This window comes from Phascolarctos cinereus, unplaced genomic scaffold (assembly GCF_003287225.1).
Source record: "Phascolarctos cinereus isolate Bilbo 61053 unplaced genomic scaffold, phaCin_HiC Scaffold_4;HRSCAF=312, whole genome shotgun sequence".
Classification (NCBI taxonomy): domain Eukaryota; kingdom Metazoa; phylum Chordata; class Mammalia; order Diprotodontia; family Phascolarctidae; genus Phascolarctos; species Phascolarctos cinereus.
The window spans coordinates 697,421,977-697,442,512 of record NW_027555847.1 but is presented as its reverse complement, the minus strand read 5'-3'; the positions used below and the strand labels follow the sequence as shown (position 1 = coordinate 697,442,512).

General features: G+C 52.8%; 1 protein-coding gene across 1 annotated transcript in view; it reads left to right on the top strand.

Annotated features, from left to right (window-relative positions):
- SETD1B (SET domain containing 1B, histone lysine methyltransferase) overlaps window positions 1-20,282 on the top strand; it is a 37,757-nt gene extending 17,475 nt beyond the window's left edge. Inside the window, 15 exon segments of the mRNA XM_078154281.1 lie at window positions 557-723; window positions 725-786; window positions 789-1,342; window positions 2,508-2,552; window positions 2,670-2,843; window positions 3,064-3,151; window positions 3,248-3,519; window positions 4,820-4,949; window positions 6,216-6,659; window positions 7,256-8,692; window positions 9,443-9,609; window positions 9,870-10,001; window positions 16,022-16,141; window positions 16,307-16,444; window positions 16,893-20,282. Of these exon segments, the coding sequence (XP_078010407.1) occupies window positions 557-723; window positions 725-786; window positions 789-1,342; window positions 2,508-2,552; window positions 2,670-2,843; window positions 3,064-3,151; window positions 3,248-3,519; window positions 4,820-4,949; window positions 6,216-6,659; window positions 7,256-8,692; window positions 9,443-9,609; window positions 9,870-10,001; window positions 16,022-16,141; window positions 16,307-16,444; window positions 16,893-17,066 (4,104 nt within the window). The 3' untranslated portion in view covers window positions 17,067-20,282.
- The last annotated feature ends 254 nt before the right edge of the window (window positions 20,283-20,536 follow it).

The window sequence follows — 20,536 nt, the reverse complement described above, 5'->3', positions numbered from 1 at the left end:
TGAGCTGGAGCATGAGAGGCTGCCCAGGGACACTTCCTCCCCTGGCTCACTCACCTTCAGCCCGGGTCCCTGCCGCTGCCTGTAATGAAGGGTGCCATCTGGTGGTCATCCAAGTTTTGTTGGGTTTTTTTTTAAAGTGGTCTTGGTTATTCCTATCTCTGGAGCCTGCCCCCATTTGACAGATGAGGAAAGAGGCCGAGCCATCATTTAACTCGGGTCCTCTCCACCTGAGCCTCAGTTTCTCTCTAAAAGGAGGGGGTGACCTAAATGATCTCTCAGGTCTCAGCTGGCTGTGGACCTACAAACCTGTGACTCTGAAGTCAGTGTTCTCACCACCCCATCACTGTGATTTTGAGACATGGGATGCTCCTTAAGCACAAGAATTGGTTCTTCTTTTGGGGGATGAGCATGGCTCCTGACACACAGTAGGTGCTCAGCAAACTCTTTTTGACTGACTGGTGCGCTAGAGGCAGTAACACCTCCGTGGCAGCTCAGTCGGGCTGGGGGATGAGGGAGGGAGGGAGGGAGCCGCCTACCCTGTCTTCTCTCTCTTCAGGGTCAGCAGTCCTCAGGTGAGGACATGGAGATTTCAGATGATGAGCTGCCCTCCACACCCATCACCAGCACCGACTGCCCCAAGCCCATCGTGGTGAACTCATCAGTCACCACCCCGGCAGTGCTGGCGACGGCCATCCCCCTGCCGCCCCCCGGCTTCCCACCGCCACCGCCCCGCCCCTCCCCAGCCTGGTTTCCCCATGCCGCCCCCGCTTCCCCCGCCCCCGCCACCCTGCCGCCCCCCACCCACCCGGCAGTAACAGTGCCGCCCCCACCTTTGCCGGCACCGCCGCCTCCCCCGGGGGTGCCCCCACCCCACATCCTGCCCCCGCTGCCCCCCTTCCCTCCGGGCATGTTCCCCATGATGCAGGTGGACGTGATGAACGTGCTGGGTGGTCAGTGGGCAGGGATGCCCATGTCCTTCCAGATGCAGACGCAGATGCTTAGCCGAATGATGCAGGGTCAGGGCATGTGCCAATACCCGCCATTCATGAGTAGTGGCATGCAGTTTGTGAATCTGCCCCCCTACCGGCCCTTCTCCATGAGTGCCGCAGTAGGCCGGGGCCAGCAGTGGCCCCCGCTGCCAAAGTTTGACCCATCGGTGCCCCCGCCGGGGTACATGCCCAAGAAGGAAGACCCACACAAGGCCACTGTAGATGGTGTGCTGTTAGTGATTGTCAAGGAGCTGAAGGCCATCATGAAACGGGATCTGAACCGTAAGATGGTGGAGGTCGTAGCCTTCCGGGCCTTTGATGAATGGTGGGACAAGAAGGAGCGGATGGCCAAGGTGAGGGGGCGTGGCGGGCTGCCAGGGCACAGGGTAGGAGTGGGAAGAGACACGGGAGATGGGAAAAGGAGACTGAGATCGACCGTCGCCGTCTGCTCTTTGGCTCACTGCTTCTTGCCGTGGGCCTGTGAGCAGGGCGGGACAGGTGGTGTTTACCCCCATTTTAGAGAGGAGAAAATGGAGCCTCTGAGAGATCACGGGCCAATAAGTGGTAAAATTGGGAGCTATAGTCAGGGCACCTAGTATAGAGCCTTGCCCCAAGGCTGCGTTTCTGAGCATTAAGTTGGATTTAGCCAACACTTTTTAAATCCCTGCTGTATACCAAGCACTGTGCTGGGTGCTGGTGTATGAAGGGAAAAACAGTTAGATAGTCCTTGCCTTCAAAGTGCCTATATTCTATTGAACAAGTAGTCAGTAAGCGATGGTCGAGGGCAGCCTAGGCCGAGTTCTGAAAGGGAGGGGCCAGATGGCGAGCTAGGTGGCATAGTAAATGGCCATTTGGACTTGGGCCCAGGAAGACCCAAGTTCGGATCCTGCCCCAGCCACCTACTAGTCTGTGGTCCTGGGCAAGTAAGTCACTGATCCTTGGCTTCCTTATCTGTAAAATAGCATTAATAAGAGCAGCTACCTCACCGAATCGTTCTGGCGACCAGATGAGATAGCACAGAAGAGCTTTGTAGACCTGAAAGTTTATAAGTTGTTATAACAATAATAATGATAACTATTACTATTTTGGGGGAGGAAGCAGTCAGGGTTAAGTGACTTGCCCAGGGTTACACAGCTAGGAAGTGTCTGAGGGTAGATTTGAACTCAGGTCCTCCTGATTCCAAGGTTGGGACCGGGGAGGAGGGGAGGTGTCAGTCACCCGTGGCAAAGGCCATGGGTTCGTAAGCCCTGATGTTGGGGCGACTCTGAGACCAGCTCCCTACGAGGGGGTCACTTCCATCTGCCCCTGGGCCCCCTCTTGCCCCGGAAGGGCAGGGGCAGAGAGCTCATGAGCTGACAGGATGAGGAAGGAGCCTCAGAGGTCTGCTCATCTGACCCCGATGTTACAGACAAGGACACCGAGGCCCAGAGGGGTTGAGCAATGTTGTAATCAAACCCATAGCTGTTGACCTGGCAGGGACCTCAAAGTCTTCCAGTCCAACCCTCTTTCATTTTGCAGATGGCCCCAGAGAAGGGAAGTGAATTATCCAAGGTCACACAGCAGGTAGTAAGTGTCCCAGGGAACATTTGACCCCAGACCCTGTGATTCCAGAGCCAGGGCTTTCCCCCGGCTACTCCCCTGAGTCTGCAGCTCTCACTCTCTGGTCTCTCTGCCCCATAGGCATCACTGACCCCTGTGAAATCAGGCGAGCATAAGGATGAGGAGAGGCCAAAGCCCAAAGACCGCCTCACGTCCTGCCTGCTGGAGAATTGGAGCAAGGGCGAAGGGCTGGGCTACGAGGGCATGGGGCTGGGCATCGGCCTCCGGGGGGCCATCAGGCTGCCCTCGTTCAAGGTAAGACCTGCCGCCCCCGGGCCTGGGCAGGGAGGCCAGGGCAGGGGGTCCGACTCCTCCAGAGAGAGGCCCCCGGCCCTCTCCGTCCACATCTCAGAGCTCCATGGTCCACTCTGAGTCCGAGGATACTTCACAGATGCTGGCAGGGCAGACACAGTTGTGTTCCCCCTCGCTCCAGCATTCCCCAACACCCCGTACCCATCGGCACTTTTATGTGCAGGTAAAGAGGAAGGAGCCGCCCGACCCAGCCTCCACTGGAGACCAGAAGAGATTGCGGCCCTCCACCTCTGTAGATGAGGAAGATGAAGGTGGGTTGTTTTCCCCTGAGGAGCATCGGCCCTTCTTTCCTCCCCAAGCAAAGCCTTTCTCTCACGCCCGTCCTTCCTTCACTCGCCTTCCCTCAGAGTCAGAACGGGACAGGGACATGTCAGACATCCCCTCAGACCTCTCCAAGAAGGACCCGGAAGGTGTTGGGATCCGGAGGCGGCCGGCCCGGCCCCTGGAGCTGGACAGCGAGGGGGAGGAGGAGGACGACAAGGAGGAGTCGTCTTCATCATCCTCGTCTTCGTCGTCCTCATCCTCATCGTCCTCATCTTCACTGTCCTCGTCGCCATCGTCATCCTCGGAGAAGGAGGAGGATGAGGAGGACAGGCTGGCCAAGACCTCATCTGACAAGGTGTGGGGTCAGTCCAGAGGGGAGCTGGGTGCTCCTAGGGCTCCGTCAGCCCACTCCCTTTGAGGGCCAAGTCTGTGCCAGGCCCTGTGCCCTGTGCTGGGCGACAGAAAGGGGCAAAAGCAGATTCGCTTCCTGCTCTCAAGGACGTACTCTATAATGGGGGACGGGGGCACATAAGCCATCTCTACAAAGAAGAGAAGGCACTAGTGTCAGGATGAGAGGGGGACCGGGCCAGGTCTTTGCGGAAGGTGGAAGCCGCCTCTGCCTCCCCCTCGCTGTCCAGGTGGAGCGAAGGTACAGATTCCTTGTCTGGCATTCCAAATAGGCCCATGGAGCTAGGGCTTGAGACAGCTAGGTAAGCAATAGATAAAGTGCTGGGCTTGGAAGACCTGAGTTCAAATCCATCCTCAGATACTTACTAGCTGTCACCTGAACAAGTCACTGAACCTCTGTTTGCCTCAGTCACCTCATCTGTAAAATGGGGATAATGGCATCTATCTCCCAGTAAGCACTACATAAAATGTTAGCTATTATTATCTTAAAGTTGGCAGAGAGCGAGTCAGATAATCAGAAGGCCAGCAAGGTAGAAAGGGCCAGGGCTGTAGACACCTTCCTATTTGGTCCTCGCAGTATTAGGGAAGGCCCTGGGGCTTCTCGAGCAGGGGTTCCCCAGTCAGATCTAACCTTTAGGAAGGCGACATTGGTGGCTGAGCAGAAGATGGACTGGAGCAGGAGGAAAACCTGAGACAGGGATCCCAACCGGAAGGCAAGAGCCATGAGGGGATGAGGGCCTGGGCCAGAGTGAGTAGAGAGAAGTGGCCCAATGCTAGAGATGGCATAATCTGGCATGAGTGAGGGTAGATGGGAGGATGCCTGCTAGGCTGGTGGGGAAGATGGTGGTGCCCTCTACAGTAATGAAGAAATTTGAAAGAATGGAGGGTTTTGAAACAGTTGAAAAGGGAGCAAGGTTTAGGGGAAAAGGTGATGATTTCTGTTTTGAATTTTGGTGGGGGGGACGCTAGGCAATGGGGTTAAGTACTTGCCCAGGGTCACACAGCTAGTAAGTGTTATGTGTCTGAGGCCAGATTTGAACTCGGGTCCTCCTGAGTCCAGGGCAGGTGCTCTATCCACTGTGCCACCTAGCTGCCCCCTCTGTTTTGAATTTGAGATGCCCATGTGACGTCCAGGTTGAAATGGCCAAGAGAGAGTTGGAGATGTGTGACTGGTTCATCCGAGAGATCAGGACACAGCTAGATCCTGACCCCATTCCATGCTTTCTTCTCCCCCTACCCCACCTCAGGAGGAAGAGGACGACGAGGATGTCGATGAGGAAGAAGAGGATGAGGAGGAAGAGGATGAGGAAGAAGATGAAGAAGAAATGGCTGAGGTGGAGATTAGTGAGAAAGAGGAGGAGCTGGACTCTGACGGAGGTGAGTGTCTGTCTTTCCCAGGCAGGTCGAAACAGGGAAAACAGCTGGGGCCTCTGTGCCACCACAGTGGCCGTGCCCTTGACCAGGCTCAGCATCAGCCTAGCTGTGCCCGTCAAGTCTCTGGTGTCTGTCATTTAAAAAAAAATTACTCAATTTTATTTAGAGGGGAGGCGGTGTGGAATCAGCCTTAGAGCCAGGAAAACCTGGTTTGAAGCCCTGCCTCTGATATATACATGGTGTCTGTGTGACCTTGTTCAAGCTACTTTAACTCTGCATGTCCTAGGCAGTTCTCTCAAAATATAAGTTGTTAAGAAGGTGCCAACCTGGGGCAGCTAGGTGGCGCAGTGGATAGAACACCGGCCCTGGAGTCAGAAGGACCTGAGTTCAAATCCAGTCTCAGATCAGACACTTGACACTAGCTGTGTGACCCTGGGCAAGTCACTTAACCCCAATTGCCTCACCTAAAAAGAAAATGACATAAAAAGAAGGTGCCTATCTGGAGCAACTAGGTGGCACAGTGGATTCAGCGCTGGCCCTTGAGTCAGAAGGACCTGAGTTCAAATTCGGTTTCAGACCAAATACTTCACACTAGCTGTGTGATATCTGGGCAAGTCATTAACCCAGATTGCCTCGGCCAAAAAAAAAATGACCTCAAAAGAAGGTACCAGTTTGCATTGGCAAAAAGGAGTGTCCTCCACCTCCAGGAGTTTCCTGTTAAAACGAAATGCCAGGTCTGCTCCGTGTCCCCTTTCTCTCCGGGTATCTTTTCTTCTTAATCATTCTCACCTTCTGTAGTAACAACAACTAAAATAATGAAAAGAAAAGGCAGTCTGGCTGATTGACGCCATCTCTTGGCACTTACCATGAGCTAAGATCTGGGGATACAAAGATCAATTAAAAACAATCCCTGCCCTCAAGGAGCTTCCACTCTAGTTGGGAGAGAAAATGTAACTGACCAGTGCGGTGTTACAGCGGGGTCACGTTCATTGCGATCACACCCCCCAGCTTGTTCAGCCAGCCCCTGAATTGATGGGCATCTATCTACTGGTCTTCTATTCCTTCTTTACTACCAGAAAAAAAGGGCTGCAATGGCTATTTTGATGCACGTGGGACCTTTTGTTGGGTTTTTGATCTCTCGGGTTATGGGGTCTCTGGTGAGATCTCTGGGTCAAAGGGGATGGACATGTTAGTGCCGTGTCTGTCTTGCCCCGTCCTGCTCTCCCCTCCCCACCCCCCACTCACACGGCCCTGCTTCTGCCCTCCCAGAGGATGTTGGAAGCGTTCCCTCCTCCAAGGCAGAGGCCGTGTCCTCCGAAGAAAGTGAGGACTCTTCAGATTATGAGTCCAGTTCAGAGTCCGAGGAGGAGGAAGAGGAGGAGGAGGAAGAGGAGGAGAAGGCCATGTCAGAGGAAATAGTGGCGGAGGCGACAGCCGGGGAAAGCCAAGACCTGCTGGGAGCTGGGGAAGCAGCCATGGAGGCCGGAGCACTCATGGAGGACGATGAAGAGGTGGTGACCATCCTGGAGCTGACGCCGGTGGTGGATGAGCCAGACTTACCCAACTTGGGGGCGGAGGAGACGGCGGGAGTTGGGGATGCCCCGGAGCTGCCAGGCCTCAAGCAGGTGGGAGAGATGTTGGCCGAGCTCCCCACTTCAGCGGGGCCCCCAGAGCCACTGCAGCACCTGACCCCGTCACCTGTGGATGCTTCAGGTAAACACCGGAGCCGTCTGCCATGGCTCTCCCCTTCCTAGGCCCCTGAGGTGGTCACTCCCCTCGCCATATTCTCCTGGTACCCCTGTCCCCAGACTAATGACAGCCCCCATGTTCCTGACTCTGACCTTCGCCCTGAGAGACCATCTGATGTGTGCAAGAGGGGAACCTGTGGTCAGATCCCAGCATCAGCACCGACTCAGGGTTTAATCTTCACTTCACTTAATCTGAGTCTGTTTCTTCATCAGTGAAATGGAGATAGTAATATTTATTCCCTACCCCACAAAGATGTTCTGAAGAAATCACTTTAGAGACATCAAAATACTATTGAAATGTGAGCTCTCATCTCTATCTCTCCCTCCCTCTCTTCCTCTCCTTCCCTCCCTTCCTCTTTCTCTCTCTGTCTCTCCCTCTCTCTTCCCCTCTCTCCCTCCTCCTCACTCCCTCCCTTCTGTTCTCTCCTACCCTCGCTCCCCCTTCCCTCTCACCCTTCCTCCATCTCTCTTTCTCCCTCCCTCTCTCCCCTCGTTTTCTCTCTCTCTTATCTGTGTCTTTCTCTCTCCCACCATACTCTTCTACTATCCTCTTCCTTGTAGGAGAAGAGTTAGAGACGGAGCTGGGGCCTGCAGAGATCCCCAAGGAGACGTCTTTGCGGCAGCTACAGCGATTGCCCAGCCCACCTGTCCTCCCCACAGACAGCGCACCTCAGCAGGGCAGCTTCCTTCGGGAGGCTGAGGCAGAGGGCCGGCCCCACACCCTAGGCCCCAAGGTGGTCCTTCCCGTGGAGCCAGAGTCCCTTCGGCTTCAGCCTCTGTTCCCTGTCAGGCCCCCCCAGCCACTGCCTCTCCTGGAAGAGCCCCTACATGAAGAACCACCCCCCCGGACACCAGGCCGGGACCCTCTGGCCAAGTCCCAGAGCACGGAGACTGTGCCAGCCACGCCGGGCAGTGACACTCCCCTCACTGCCAGCAGCCTGGCCCTCAGCTCCCCCCAGGTTCCCAGCAGCCCCTTCTCCTACCCATCGCAGTCTCCGGGGCTCAGTGGTGGTGGCATCCCTCGGACGCCTGGGCGAGACTTTAGCTTCACACCCACTTTTCCGGAGCCCGTGGGGCCCCTTCCACTGTCTGTCTGCTCCCTCCCACCCGGCAAGAAGCTCCCTGGGGATGATCGGCCAGGGCCTGGTGCTCCAGCTTCTTCCAGCCCCCTGGAAACCAGTTTCCCCCTGCCCGTCTCTCTCCCGGTGCCCCTCCCAGTCCCGGTCCCCCTGCCAGTCCCTCTGCCCCTCCCTCCAGGTCCGTTGCTACCCCGCTCTTCCACCTTGCTACCTCTGCCCTTGACCTTGCCCCTGGCTCTGCCTCTGGCCCCTTCCCTACCGAGCCCCTGCCCTCCTCCCACTAAGAGGAAGCCCGGGAGGCCCAAGCGCTCGCCCCCTGCTGTGCTCACCCTGGACGTGCCTCCGGGAAGGCTCACCACCTTGCATCCGGAGGCAGCGGGCCCCAAGCTGCTGCTGCTGGCAGGGCAGCCCCCTGCCGCTGCCTCCTTCCATGGGGCGCCAGACCCCCGCGTCGTGACGCTGGACTTTAGGAACGACGGGGGCCTTCCTCCCCCGCTCCCGCCCCCACCACCACCCCGGCCCCCGCCCGACGAGGCCGCCAAGCTCCCTTTCAAAGAGCTTGAGAATCAGTGGCTGGAGCAGCCGCCTCCCCCCACCCTCGGGCCAGAGGAGGAGGTGGAGAACGTCGACGGAGGCGGCTTCAGCAAGCCCAAATTGCCTTGGCGCCGGCCTCCCAAGAAGCGGCACGAGGACATGGTGGTGCCCCCCCTGCCTCCACCCTCCCCCGACTTCTCGTCACCCCAGCGGCCCCTCTTCCGGCCCCGCTCGGAGTTTGAGGAGATGACCATCCTGTATGACATCTGGAACGGCGGCATCGATGAGGAGGACATCCGTTTCCTGTGCATCACCTACGACCGGCTCCTCCAGCAGGACAGTGGCATGGACTGGCTGAATGACACCCTCTGGGTCTACCATCCTTATATCCTCCCCTGCCGTGGGGTCACCCAGGCAGCGTCTGCTGGTCTGTGCAGTCGGGTGCGCCCCGTGGCCGGGCACTGGGGCTACAGAGTAAGGCTGGGGACAGTCCCGAGGAAATCACAGCCCACAGGACTCCAGGAACTTTTAGTGCAGTCAGGGAATGTAGGTTTCAAGCACTGCCAAGCCGCTTACAAGCTTTTACTGGGCAAGTTGCTTTTGGAATCTCAGGGCTCCTCGTCTGTAAAGTGAGGGGACTTCTAGCTGCCTTTCTGGCGCTGCATCTGTGAGCCCAGAGCACTTGGTCTCCTTGTGCACCTCAGCTTCCCATTCCTGAATGACAGATTGGACTAGATGACCCCAGGGGTTCCAGCAGCCTCCAAGTAATGACAGCGTGCGGCAATCACATAGCACTTTTTAGATTAGCGAAGCATCTATTTTGGTCTTCCCAGGAACTCTCTGAGAGGGTAGGTGCTCTTATCACCCCCACTTTACAGTTGAAGAAACTGAGGCAGGCAGCGGGTAAGTGACTTGCCCAGGATTACACTGCTAGTAAGTGTCTCGGCCTGGACTTCATTCAGATTTTCCTGACTCCGAGCCCAGCGACCTATCTGTGACCCTCCCAAATGAGGCGGTAGATCCAGGTAGGACTGTGGAGTATTTGGTGCTAGGGACAGGTGTATGTGGGAGGTGTCCTTTAGGGTGTACAGGTGTCCCTCTTGTGTTCCCGTGTCTGGTCCTTGACCTGCCCCACCCACCAGCTTCTCTACTCCCAAGAAAAAAAAGCGAGAGGACGGCATTCGGGAGCATGTGACCGGCTGTGCCCGCAGTGAGGGTTATTACAAGATCGACAAGAAAGACAAACTCAAATACCTCAACAACAGCCGCGCCTTTGCCGAGGAGCCCCCGGCAGACACCCAGGTAAGCTGGCTCTGCCACGCTGGCCCTGCCTGTTTGTAGTTCTGTTGCCCCCATCCCCTCTCAGCCCCACTGCTTCATGGGCACAGGAGCCTTCTGCCTCCCCACTCCTGCAGCAGGCCCTTCAGGGTTTTAGCAGGCCCTTCAGCTCATCCAACACGCTCATCGTTGTTAATGCTCATCGGTGTTTGTTTCTGGCATGCCTTGCAGGGTTTCTAGCGTGTGCATCATGATTTGTTTCTTCTCTCTCTCCCCCACTCCAGGGCATGAGCATCCCTGCCCAGCCACATGCATCCACCCGGGCAGGCTCAGAGCGCCGCTCAGAGCAACGGCGCCTTCTCTCCTCCTTCACGGGAAGTTGTGACAGCGACCTGCTCAAGTTCAACCAGTTAAAGGTAGAGGCACCGGAACCTCTGTCACCCTCTCCCATTGGGGCAGCTTCATTTTCCTCTCCTCACTTAGGAAGCTCCTGGGGGTCCTCATCCCCATTGTGCAAAGAAGAAAGGCTGGGACACACAGAATGTCAGAGCTGGTGGAGAACTTAGAATATGGAATGGCAGAGCTGGAAGAGAACTTAGAACATAGACTGTCAGAGCTGGAAGAGAGTTTAGAATGTGGAATGTCAGAGCTGGAGGAGAACTTAGAACATGGAAATGTCAGAACCAAAAGAGATCTTAGAACATGGAGTGTCAGCATTGGGAGGGCCCTTAGAATACATATTGTCAGAGCTGGAAGGGACCTTGGAACATAGACTATCAAAGCTGGAAGACAACTTAGTATGTGGAATGTCAGAGCTGATGAAGAACTTAAAGCACGGAATGTTAGAGCTGGGAGAGAACTTAGAACATGGATTGTCAGAACTGGGGGAGAACTTAGAATGTCAGAGCTGATAAAAAACTTATAGACTGTCAGAACTGGAAGAGAACTTAGAACATGGGCTGTCAGCTAGGGGAGAACTTAGAATGTGGAATGTCAGGGCTGAGGGAGAATTCAGAATGTAGACTGTATGTTGGAAGAGAGTTTAGATCTTAGAATGTCAGAGCTGGAGAAGAACTTAGAACATGGAATATCAGAACTTGAAGAGAACTTAGTCTATACAGAGACTATCAGAGCTGGAAAAGAACTTAGAATGTGGAATGTCAGAACTGGAAGAGAACTTAGAACATGGAGTATCAGAACTGGAAGAGAACTTAGAACATGGATTGTCAGCTAGGGGAGAACATAAACTGTCACAGCTGGAAGAGAACTTAGAACATAGACTGTCAGCTGGAAGACAACTTAGAACGTGGACTATCAGAGCTGGAAGAACTTAGAACATGGGTTGTCAGCTAGGGGAGAACTTAGAATGTGGAATGTCAGGGCCAGGGGAGAATTCAGAATGTAGACTATGTTGGAAGAGAGTTTAGATCATAGAATGTCAGAGCTGGAGAAGAACTTAGAATATAAAATTGTCAGAGCTGAAAGGGATCTTAGAACACATATTAACACAGACTGTCCCAAGTGGGAGGTAAAACCTCCATGTTCTAGATGAAGACATCATAGCTCTGAATTGTTCTAGGGCCCTCCCTCCATCCTGGCTTCAAGGTCAACAGTAAAGTATAGATGAGGAGGGGCATCTGTGGCCTCGAGGCCACATGTGGCCATCTGGGTCCTCAAGTGCAACCCTTTGACAGAATCCAAACTCTACATGTGGCCGTCCAAAGTTGGATTCTGTCAGAGGGCCGCACTTGAGGACCTAGATGGCCACAGGTCCCCACCCCTGGTCTAGGAACTTGGGAACATGGCCCTCAGCAGCTGTGGGGGACAAGCTGGCACAACACAACTTAATTAAAATCCCCCCCTTCTCCCAGAAGTAGCCAGTTATATTTTTAAAAGGCCCCTGCCTCTGTCCTCCCCTCCCCTGGGGGCATCATCGGTATCACTTCTCCTAGGCTGCCGGTCTCTGTTGTTTGTCCTCGTTCATCTTTCATCGGCATACCCCAACTGAGTCTTGCACATGCCCAGTCTAAGTACTGGGGGCAGACTCCTGTTGTCCTGGTAACCAAGGTGCCTTCCATCTTGGGGTTATCCTGACTGGTCTGCCTCCAGCTTGGCATTCCTGTGGCTCTGGGGGACATCCCTCTCTCGCTGATTGTCCACCAAATCTTGTCTCTGATCCAAGGTTTCTTGTCTGCGCTCTTAACTCATTCTTGAGATAGGACGCTTGGCTCAGCCAACCCAAATATAAGCCATAGCTTCCCAAGTTGTGATCCATCTTTAGCCTGGGCCAGCTGCTGCCCAAAACCATGCCCCATGTCCAGAAGGAAAATGTATGGGAGTGAGCCCTCTGGCAATCTTGGTCTCACCAGATTTCCATATTAAAGATCAGCTGGTCTAACCCATACCTGAACAAGTGGTTATCTGACTTTGGCTTGAAGACCTTCAGTAATGAGGAACTCACCCCACCCTCCGTCAAGGCAGCCAGTTTTTTGGGTAGCTGAACTGTATAGGCTTTTCCACCTGGACTTTGAACATCTTTCAACTCTGCTTTGCCCTTTCTATCCTTCAGCTGTCCCCTTGCAGGAGGGGAGGGGTTCCCTAATCCTCTACTGCACAGGAAGGGTCCTCCTCTGTTTCCCTTCTTGTGTCCCCTCAGTGGTGTTCTGAGAACCTTGTCTAGGTCAGGAGTTCTTAACCTTTTTTTGGCATCCCAGCCCCCTTTGGCAGTGATTCTGGTAAAACCTATGGATACCGTCTCAGTGTCATGTTTTTAAATGCATAAAATAAAAGACAGAGGAGTACCAAAGAATCCAAAAGTCCTTTTCCTCCCTCCCAATTCACAGAGCCCCTGAAATCCAACCACGGAGCTTCAGGGTGAGAATCTCGGCCTAGGGGCTGCTTGGCACTAGCATCCGCCAGCATCCTGTCTCTTCAGGGCCCCAGGCGAGGCACTGACCTTAGAGGCTCCTCTGGGCCCCCAGCCTGTCTCTCCTGCTCCCCTGGGCTCAGCCCAGACTCTGTGTCAATAGGACATGACCTTTGTCACGTTGGTATAACCATCTCATTGTCAGAAACCAAAGCGAGCTGTTGCTACTTGACAGCCTTCCCATGATGCTCGGCATCCACTCTGCAACAGTTGCTTTCCACCAGTGGCTGGGGCCACAATGTTTCCCAAGCCTTGCCTTTGCCTCTGCCTCCTTAAGCAGTCCCTTCCCATGTCCGCCGGCATCCCAATGCTTTTGTTAACCAATCAGCTTCTGTTCTAACCCAGATTCTCACTTTCAGCTCTCGGGTCTTCCCTCTTGGTAATTTTCGTTGACACCCTCAGCCCTCCCCCCCTCCCACTCTGAGCTACCCGAAGGACTTTTCCCCTCTTACAATCACACAAGCTACAATATTATCAGATAAACTTTGGAATTTCTCCTTACATACTCCCAGGAGTGCTCTCTCCTCTTCCCAAGGACAGGGATTAACCCTTCAAAGGCAGATGGTGATCTCCCCCTCTTTGCCACTGGAACATAGCCTTGCTGCTCATGTTACCTGCATGAGGCACGTCTTTACTGTAGGGATTTTAGGCGTTGGCCAAGTCTAGATTCCTTCCAAACCCACCCTTCTATCGACTCCCGGCAGTCTGAGCACGAGGGAGCTGGGTTCCGGTCCCAGCTTTGTGACCTTGGTAAGTCACTCTCTCTAGTTAGGCCTCAGTTCTCTTGTCTACAGAATGAGGGCAGAGGGATAGACTAGATGACCTCAGAGGTCACTTCCAGCTTTATATTTGGGATCATATAAATACCCCACGTTGTGTCTCGGCTTCAGGGTTATAGAAGAAACCTAGATTTAGCCAAGTACCTTACCAACCCACATGTGGTTCTGGCTGCACATCGCTTAACTAAAATGCCCTTTTCTCTCAGAAGAGAAGCACTGTAGTGTGGTAGGCCTCCGGGCCAGAAAACCTGGATAAAAGTCCTGCTGTCTCTTACGGGTTGTGTGGCCCTGAAGGGTTATTTAACCGTAGGGCTCTAAGGCAACTTTCTTAAGATGATAAATTGTGGAGAAAATCCCTGTAACAGTGAGATCACTGGTCCTAGGCCCTGACACCTTTTCTCAGAAATTTCATGTTCAATAAAAGCGCATGTGAGCGGTGCTTTTCTCTCCCAGAATACCACTCAAACAATGGTCCGGGATGACCTGCCTCTGTCCATTGTTTTATCTTTATTTGTTGTTATTCAGCCGTGTCTGACTCTCCATGACCCCATCCGGGGTTTTCTTAGCAGAGATACTGGAGTGATTTGCCATTTCCTTCTCCAGTTCATCTTGCAGATGAGGAAACTGAGGTACACGGGGGGAAGTGACTTGCCCAGGGTCACACAGCCAGTAAGTGTCTGAGGTCAGATTTGAACTTGGGAAGAGAAATCTGCCTGACTCCAGGTCTGGGGCTCTATCCCCTGGGCCGCCCAGCTGCCCCTTCTCCTCATTATAATATCATTAACATAGTCCTCCACATGCCCAGCATGAGCTCTGGAGAGCAGAATCCGTGGTTGTCCTGGCACAATATGAATTCAGTTCAACTATTAAGCACCTACTATGTGCCAGGCGTTGGGGATTCAAAGACAAGAATGAAATGGGCCCAGACCTCAAGGAGTTGTTGGGGGTGACGGAATGTGACATGCAGACAAGGAGATACAGTGTCTCTACAAAGTAGTCTGTTAGGGAATATAACCTATAAGCAAGTAAGTCTGTGCAAATTATATACAAAGTAATTTCAGAAGGGAGAAAACTAGGGCAGAGGAATCCGAAAAGGCCTTGGGTAGGAGGTGGGTGTGAGTTGTGCTTTGAAGGAGACCAGGGATCCTAAGAGGCAGCAATGGGGAGAGAGGGCATTCCAGGTGTGGAGCACAGCCTGGGCAAAGGCCCGGAGGTAGGATGTTGTGGAGGGAGCCAGCTGTGGAATGCTTTCAGGTGTCTCTAACATGGTCTGATCCCTTATCTGCCCATGGCCAGTGAATCTGGGTATCTGGTCCAAGGGTCCGTCTGTGCCTGCGGTTGAGACAAGATGATTACAAAAATGAAGATGGGGAGCCGTGTAAAGGCAAGCTGTGGCTACCTGAGCCCTCTGACCCCTTCCTGGTGGCCCTGGGGGGTGGGAGTCGAGGGGCTGAGCCTCTTTCTTATGTGAAGTAGCAGACGAAGTTGTAGAGAGCAGATTGGAACCAGGCTTCTCTAACCGTGGCCTTAGTCTTGTATGGTCTAATAGAATGGAGAGACCCCCAGAGTTGGAGTCAAAGGATGGCGGTTTAAGCCTCACTCTGCCCTTTTCCCTTGTGTGAACTTGGGTGGAACTCTCCTGTATCTCAGTCGCAGGGAGTGGTCGCACTTAGCCGGTCCCCAGTTCTCTCCCGTTGTAAGTTTCACGGCCCCATATAAGCACTGGAGGCAGCTAGCTTGCTCACTGGATAGAGCGCAAAGTCTAGTGCCAGGAAGACCTGAGTTCAAATGTGGCCTTAGACGCTAGCTGTGTGAGCCCGGGCAAGTCACTTCATCCTGTGTGCCTTAGTTTGCTCATCTGTCAAATGAGCTGGAGACAGAAAAGGCAAACCACTCCGGGATCTCTGCCGAGCAAACCCCATAGACAACCTTGGTGTGCTATAGTCCGCTGGGTCACAAAGAGTCAGATACAACTGAGCTACTGAATAACAATAATATAATCACTGACATAGAAGAAACTTCACGCCCTAGCAAGAAGAATGAGGGATTTGAGTTCAGAAATCCTAGCTCCAGACTGGTCAGCTCTGAACTCAAGCTTTCCTATCTGTAAAATGGGGATGATCAGACTCAGATCCCCTTCCCTCAGAGGGTACCTTCCCAGCACCAACATTTCAAGATTTTCAAAGAACTTTATAAAAGGTCTTATTTTAACCTGCCAACCACCATCTGAGGTAGGTACTCTGATTATCCCCATTTTACAGGTGAGATGAAGTGAGTTGCCCACAGATTACATGCAGAGCATATCTTGTAAGTGTCTCGATGCTGGATTTGAGCTCTGACTTTCAAACCCCAGGTCCACCACAGTAAAACACCAACTACAACCTTCTCTTGGCAGCTACACCAGAAACACTGTATAGATGTGAGCTGTTGTTGCTGTGTTCAATAAACAATCTCTGGGCCTCAGTTTCCCTATTTGAAAAGTGAGGGTGTTGGGTGCAGTGATCCCTCAGTTCCCTACCAACTCTTAACTCCTGATATTCAATTCAGTGAGCTTTTACTGTCTGGATAGATACCAAGCAGTCAGTCAGCTAGCATTAATTAAGCACCTGCTATATACCAGACGCCATCCTGGATGTTGGGGAGTGCAAAGACAGACGTGAAATTGTACTTTCCCTTGAGGACCTTACTTTCTCATTATCCTAAATGACCCTGCTTCTGCTCTTCTGTCCAGTTCCGGAAGAAAAAGCTGAAATTCTGCAAGAGTCACATCCATGATTGGGGTCTTTTTGCTATGGAGCCCATTGCAGCCGATGAAATGGTCATTGAATACGTGGGGCAGAACATCCGGCAGGTAGGACCCGACGGGGCAGCCGGGGGCCACCTCTCAGTGAGGATGAGTGGACGTTAGTGTCGGTGCTAGGGGGCTGGCTGCCTCTACTTCCCCGTAGGACAGGAAGGGAAATCGAGGCTGTGGACTCTACTTCCCTTCCCTCCTCTCCACCCCCCTCCCTACCAGGTCATCGCAGACATGCGGGAGAAACGCTATGAGGACGAGGGCATTGGGAGCAGCTACATGTTTCGGGTTGACCACGACACAATCATCGATGCGACAAAGTGTGGCAACTTTGCCAGGTTCATCAACCACAGCTGTAATGTAAGTGGCTGGGGTCAGAGGTCATCCCACCCCACCCTACCCAGCCATGTATCCTGCCAAAGGATATACCACCCCCACCCCCCAGATGCTGGGAGTTAGGAGGGGTGGGCTCCCTCTCTAGCAGATGAGGGAGGACCTTGGGGTTCCCTCAAGCAGCCTAAGTCATCCATTACTCCCAGACCCAATTTTAGGTAAGAGTCTGCAATGCCAACCCAGCCTATAAGCTCTGAGCATAATAGGGTATTGAAAAGAGCATCTAGAGACCTCATGTTCAAATCTCCCCCTGACAGTACTTGGGTGACTCTAAGCACCCCCTCACCATTTCTGCGCCTCAGTTTCCTCATTGGTAAAATGAGTGGGTTGGACTCGGGTGGCCCTGAGGTCCCTTCCAGGGGTCCCCTCCACTGCTGTGCAGAGGGGCCTCACTGGGCCTCTTCACCTTCCACAGCCAAACTGCTATGCCAAGGTCATCACCGTGGAATCCCAGAAGAAGATTGTCATCTACTCCAAACAACATATCAACGTTAATGAAGAAATCACCTACGATTATAAATTCCCCATCGAGGATGTCAAGATCCCCTGTCTGTGTGGCTCTGAAAACTGCCGGGGGACTTTAAACTAGGAGGCCAGGGAGCTGGGCATGCTTTGCCAAAAAAAGAAAAAGAAAGGGAAAAAAGAAAGCCCCACCCCAGTCCAGCCCAGTCCAGCCAGTTGCTTTGGGCACAGGCTCCTACGAGCCCAGCTCTCCCCAGCCCACCCTCAGGTGCTGTCCGTCTCCCCAGGCCCAGCTCAGGGCCACCCAACACTACCCACCCTCCTGAATCCTCTCTACCTCCTCCCTTCCTCCTCCTCCTCCTCCTACTTGTGGGGAAAGATGCTCCCTCCCTCTAATTTTTAATTATCATTAATTTTTTAAAAGTCACACAAACATATCCCCTCTCCCACAAATGCTGCTACATTTTTTTCCCTCCTCCTCAAAAAGACATTTTTCACCATTCAAATGTGGAGCCAGAGATGGAGGGAGAAATATTACGCTTTTTGGAAGAGATCGGGGTGCGTAGTCTGGGGGAGGAAGAACGGGGATCTTGGGTCCCAAGACAATGGCTTTTGGCTCCCTGCCCTCAGTATGATTTGGAAGCCCTCCTCTCCCCACCCCCACCAACGTCCAGTTCTCTAAGACCCTGCCCTTCGGCCCTGACGTTGACCTTGGGATGCCAGAGGAGGGAGCAGGGAGTGGGGCAAGGCCCTCTGTTCTCTGTAACACTGTTCCTGTGGGTGTCACCCAAGGATTGGTTAGGATGAAGTCTCCGTGGCCAAGTGAGACCTTGCAACCCTTGCTTCTCGGGACCTTGGATGTTTTCTGTGCCAGTCTTGGGGAGCAGGGAAATACTGAAAGCCAGTGGTTAATCTCCTGCCCCCTCTCCCCACCCCAATGTCTTTCCTTTTCTCTTGTCCCTCCCTTCCCCCCAGCTCCTCCATCTGTTGGGATGGCCTTCAGTGCTCATTCACTCTTCCCCTTCCTCACTAGGTCTGAGCTGGGGACCTGCAGCTATTCATGTGGGGTTGGGGAGGGGGGCTGGTCTGCTTGGCTTTTACTCTCTCTTTTTTTCTTGATCTGTCTTCCTTCCCTGGTGCTGGGGAGCCAGGCAGGTGCTATGTATATGTGGAGAAGTGGGGCAGGACTGGGTGTGGGGGGAGCCTGGCTTCTTGAGGTTTGCCTTCTCAGACCGTGTTCCTTGCCTGCACCTCCCACCCCATGGCCACCCCTGGGAGCTAGCAGGGGGCATGCCTGGATCTCCAAAATGTTTACTTTCTCATTCAGATGCCAGCAAGAAGGGGGTGAGACAGAGTGGTCAGGGTGAGGAAGGGGACCTTGCAAAGGAAACCAGGCCCTCACCCGAGCCTCCGGCCTGCCCCCTGATAGCCAGCAGCCAGGGCAGGGCCCTTTAGGTGCTGTGTAGTTTACTCCCCAAGAGCCTAGGGAAGGTGACTGGGCAGGGGCTCCCATGGGTGGGAGCCCCCCCCAGTACTTGGCTCGTCCAGGCTGGATCCTTCCCTGGGAGATACGGTGAAAACCCAGGGGAGAAGAGTCTGGAGGGCTACTCCCCAAGGCTAATGTGCTTCCTACCCTCTTCCCTTTTCCCTAGCTCTTCTTCCTTTCTCTACCATTACGGGTTGTCTTTTATGATAGGTGTTTCTCTTTCAGAAGACACACCACAAAACTTTCATCTGCTCTCTACTGGGATCCCTGGGCCCGGGGACACCATTGGGCTTCCCTCGCCTCACTGTCCATCCATCCATCCATCCGTCCATCCATCCATCCATCTATCCTAATTACCACCAGCCTGTCTACTTCTCTGTCTCTATCCACGATCCCGAGGGTGGACCAGGGAGGGACAGGAACCCATCTTAAAAGATATTTATATTGAAAAAAAAATGCAAACAGTTTCATTTTCTCCCGTGAGGAAGGAAAAAGAAAACGATTTTTTAATGTTGGATGGAAGTCTCCAGTAGCTTTCAGTAGGTGTGTCCCCATCCCCTCCACCCCAAAAACTTTCAGGATTCATTTCAATGCTTTTTCTGTATAGAACAGGAAAGACTAAAAGGACACATAAAAAAAGCCACAAGCATTTTGGAGTAAAAATCAACGCCTCATCTGTACATAGGCCACTGGGATGACCTTCTCTTGGGAACATTGTTTCTTGTAGAAACACGTGGAAAAAAATTTTTTTTGAGGATTTCTTTGTACTTAGGGGGGGAAAGCCCCGATAAACCCAACAACAGGGGGAAAAAAAAGTGAGTTTGTAAATACTTTATGAAAAAAAGGAACTTATTATAATTTGGACTCGTTTTTAGCAAGATGACAGCTTTCCCTCCGAGCCGCCTGCTGAAGCCCCAGCTCACGCGAGGAGCCGCTAGCATCTCTCTCTCTCAGCTTGTGTCAAGCTTCTTACCGTGTAAATTCTGTACAAAAAAACTGGGGTTTGGTTTTGTTTGGGGGTTTGGGTTTTTTGGTTTTGATTTTTTTTTGGTTCTTTCTGTATGTGTGCCCTGATTGATGTATGTGTGTGTGTGAGTGTGTGTGTGAGTGCGTGTCCAATTAGACAAAATTAGCAGCATCAAAATGGAGGGGAAGACACAGGCCAGCTGTAGGCCTTTCCTTTCTGTTTTGGGTTCAGGCCTTGTCTGCCAACTTAAATGTGCAAGAGAGAAAAAAAAAGAATATATATTTATTTCACAGAAGGAAGACATGTACAGTGTGTGGAGAAGGGTCTATTTAAGCAAGTTCTGGATCCCACCCCCCCAAACTCCCCTAAGAGATGTTTCTCTCCCAAACTAGATTGGGGCAAGCACTAAGGGAGAAAAGGGGGGGGGGAGGGCATAAGGTGGTTTGGATGGGACCCCTCCCCCAAATCCCTCACTCCCCTTTCACCAAGTTGTTTCCAAGGATGAGAGCAGGGAAGGGCCCCCTCTATCAGAGGAGGGAGGAGATGGTTTGCAATAACTAAGAAAATGCAGTCATTTTTAGTTTGATTTGATTTGACAAATTCTTTGCTTTGAAGATTTCTGCCTCTAGGTTTTCTTTTTGGTTTTGTTTTTTTGGTTTGTTTTCTCCCCTCTCTCCTTAAAAAACGGCATTTGAATTTTTGGGCCATTTTGTGCATCTAGACCCCACCCTCTGTACGTCACCTGTTTTTTGAAGAAAAAATGTTTCTGTTGTGGGTGCATCTTGCTGTAAATACTTGTTCATATTTTTGTGAATTCAATACTGTGTACCATTGTATTATAGTAACTTTTATAAAGCAAACCCTAAATATACTGACTTTTCTTACAGAAATCTGGCCTCTTTGGCTTTCTTCAGGCCAGCCTCTGGAGGGGGGACATGCCCACCCCAAGAAGAGGCAAAGGGTGGGGTGAGGGCTCCCTAGTGGCCCACAGGAGTCCACAAAGAGATGGACTTCTGTCAAGTGTAAGCCAGGGGAAGATCTGAGCAGTCAGGAGCACTGGGTTGGCTAGAAAGATGACTGAACTAAGATGAAATGGATGGAGGGTCAAATGTCAAGTCTCATACCTGGGCTCACAAGTACAAGA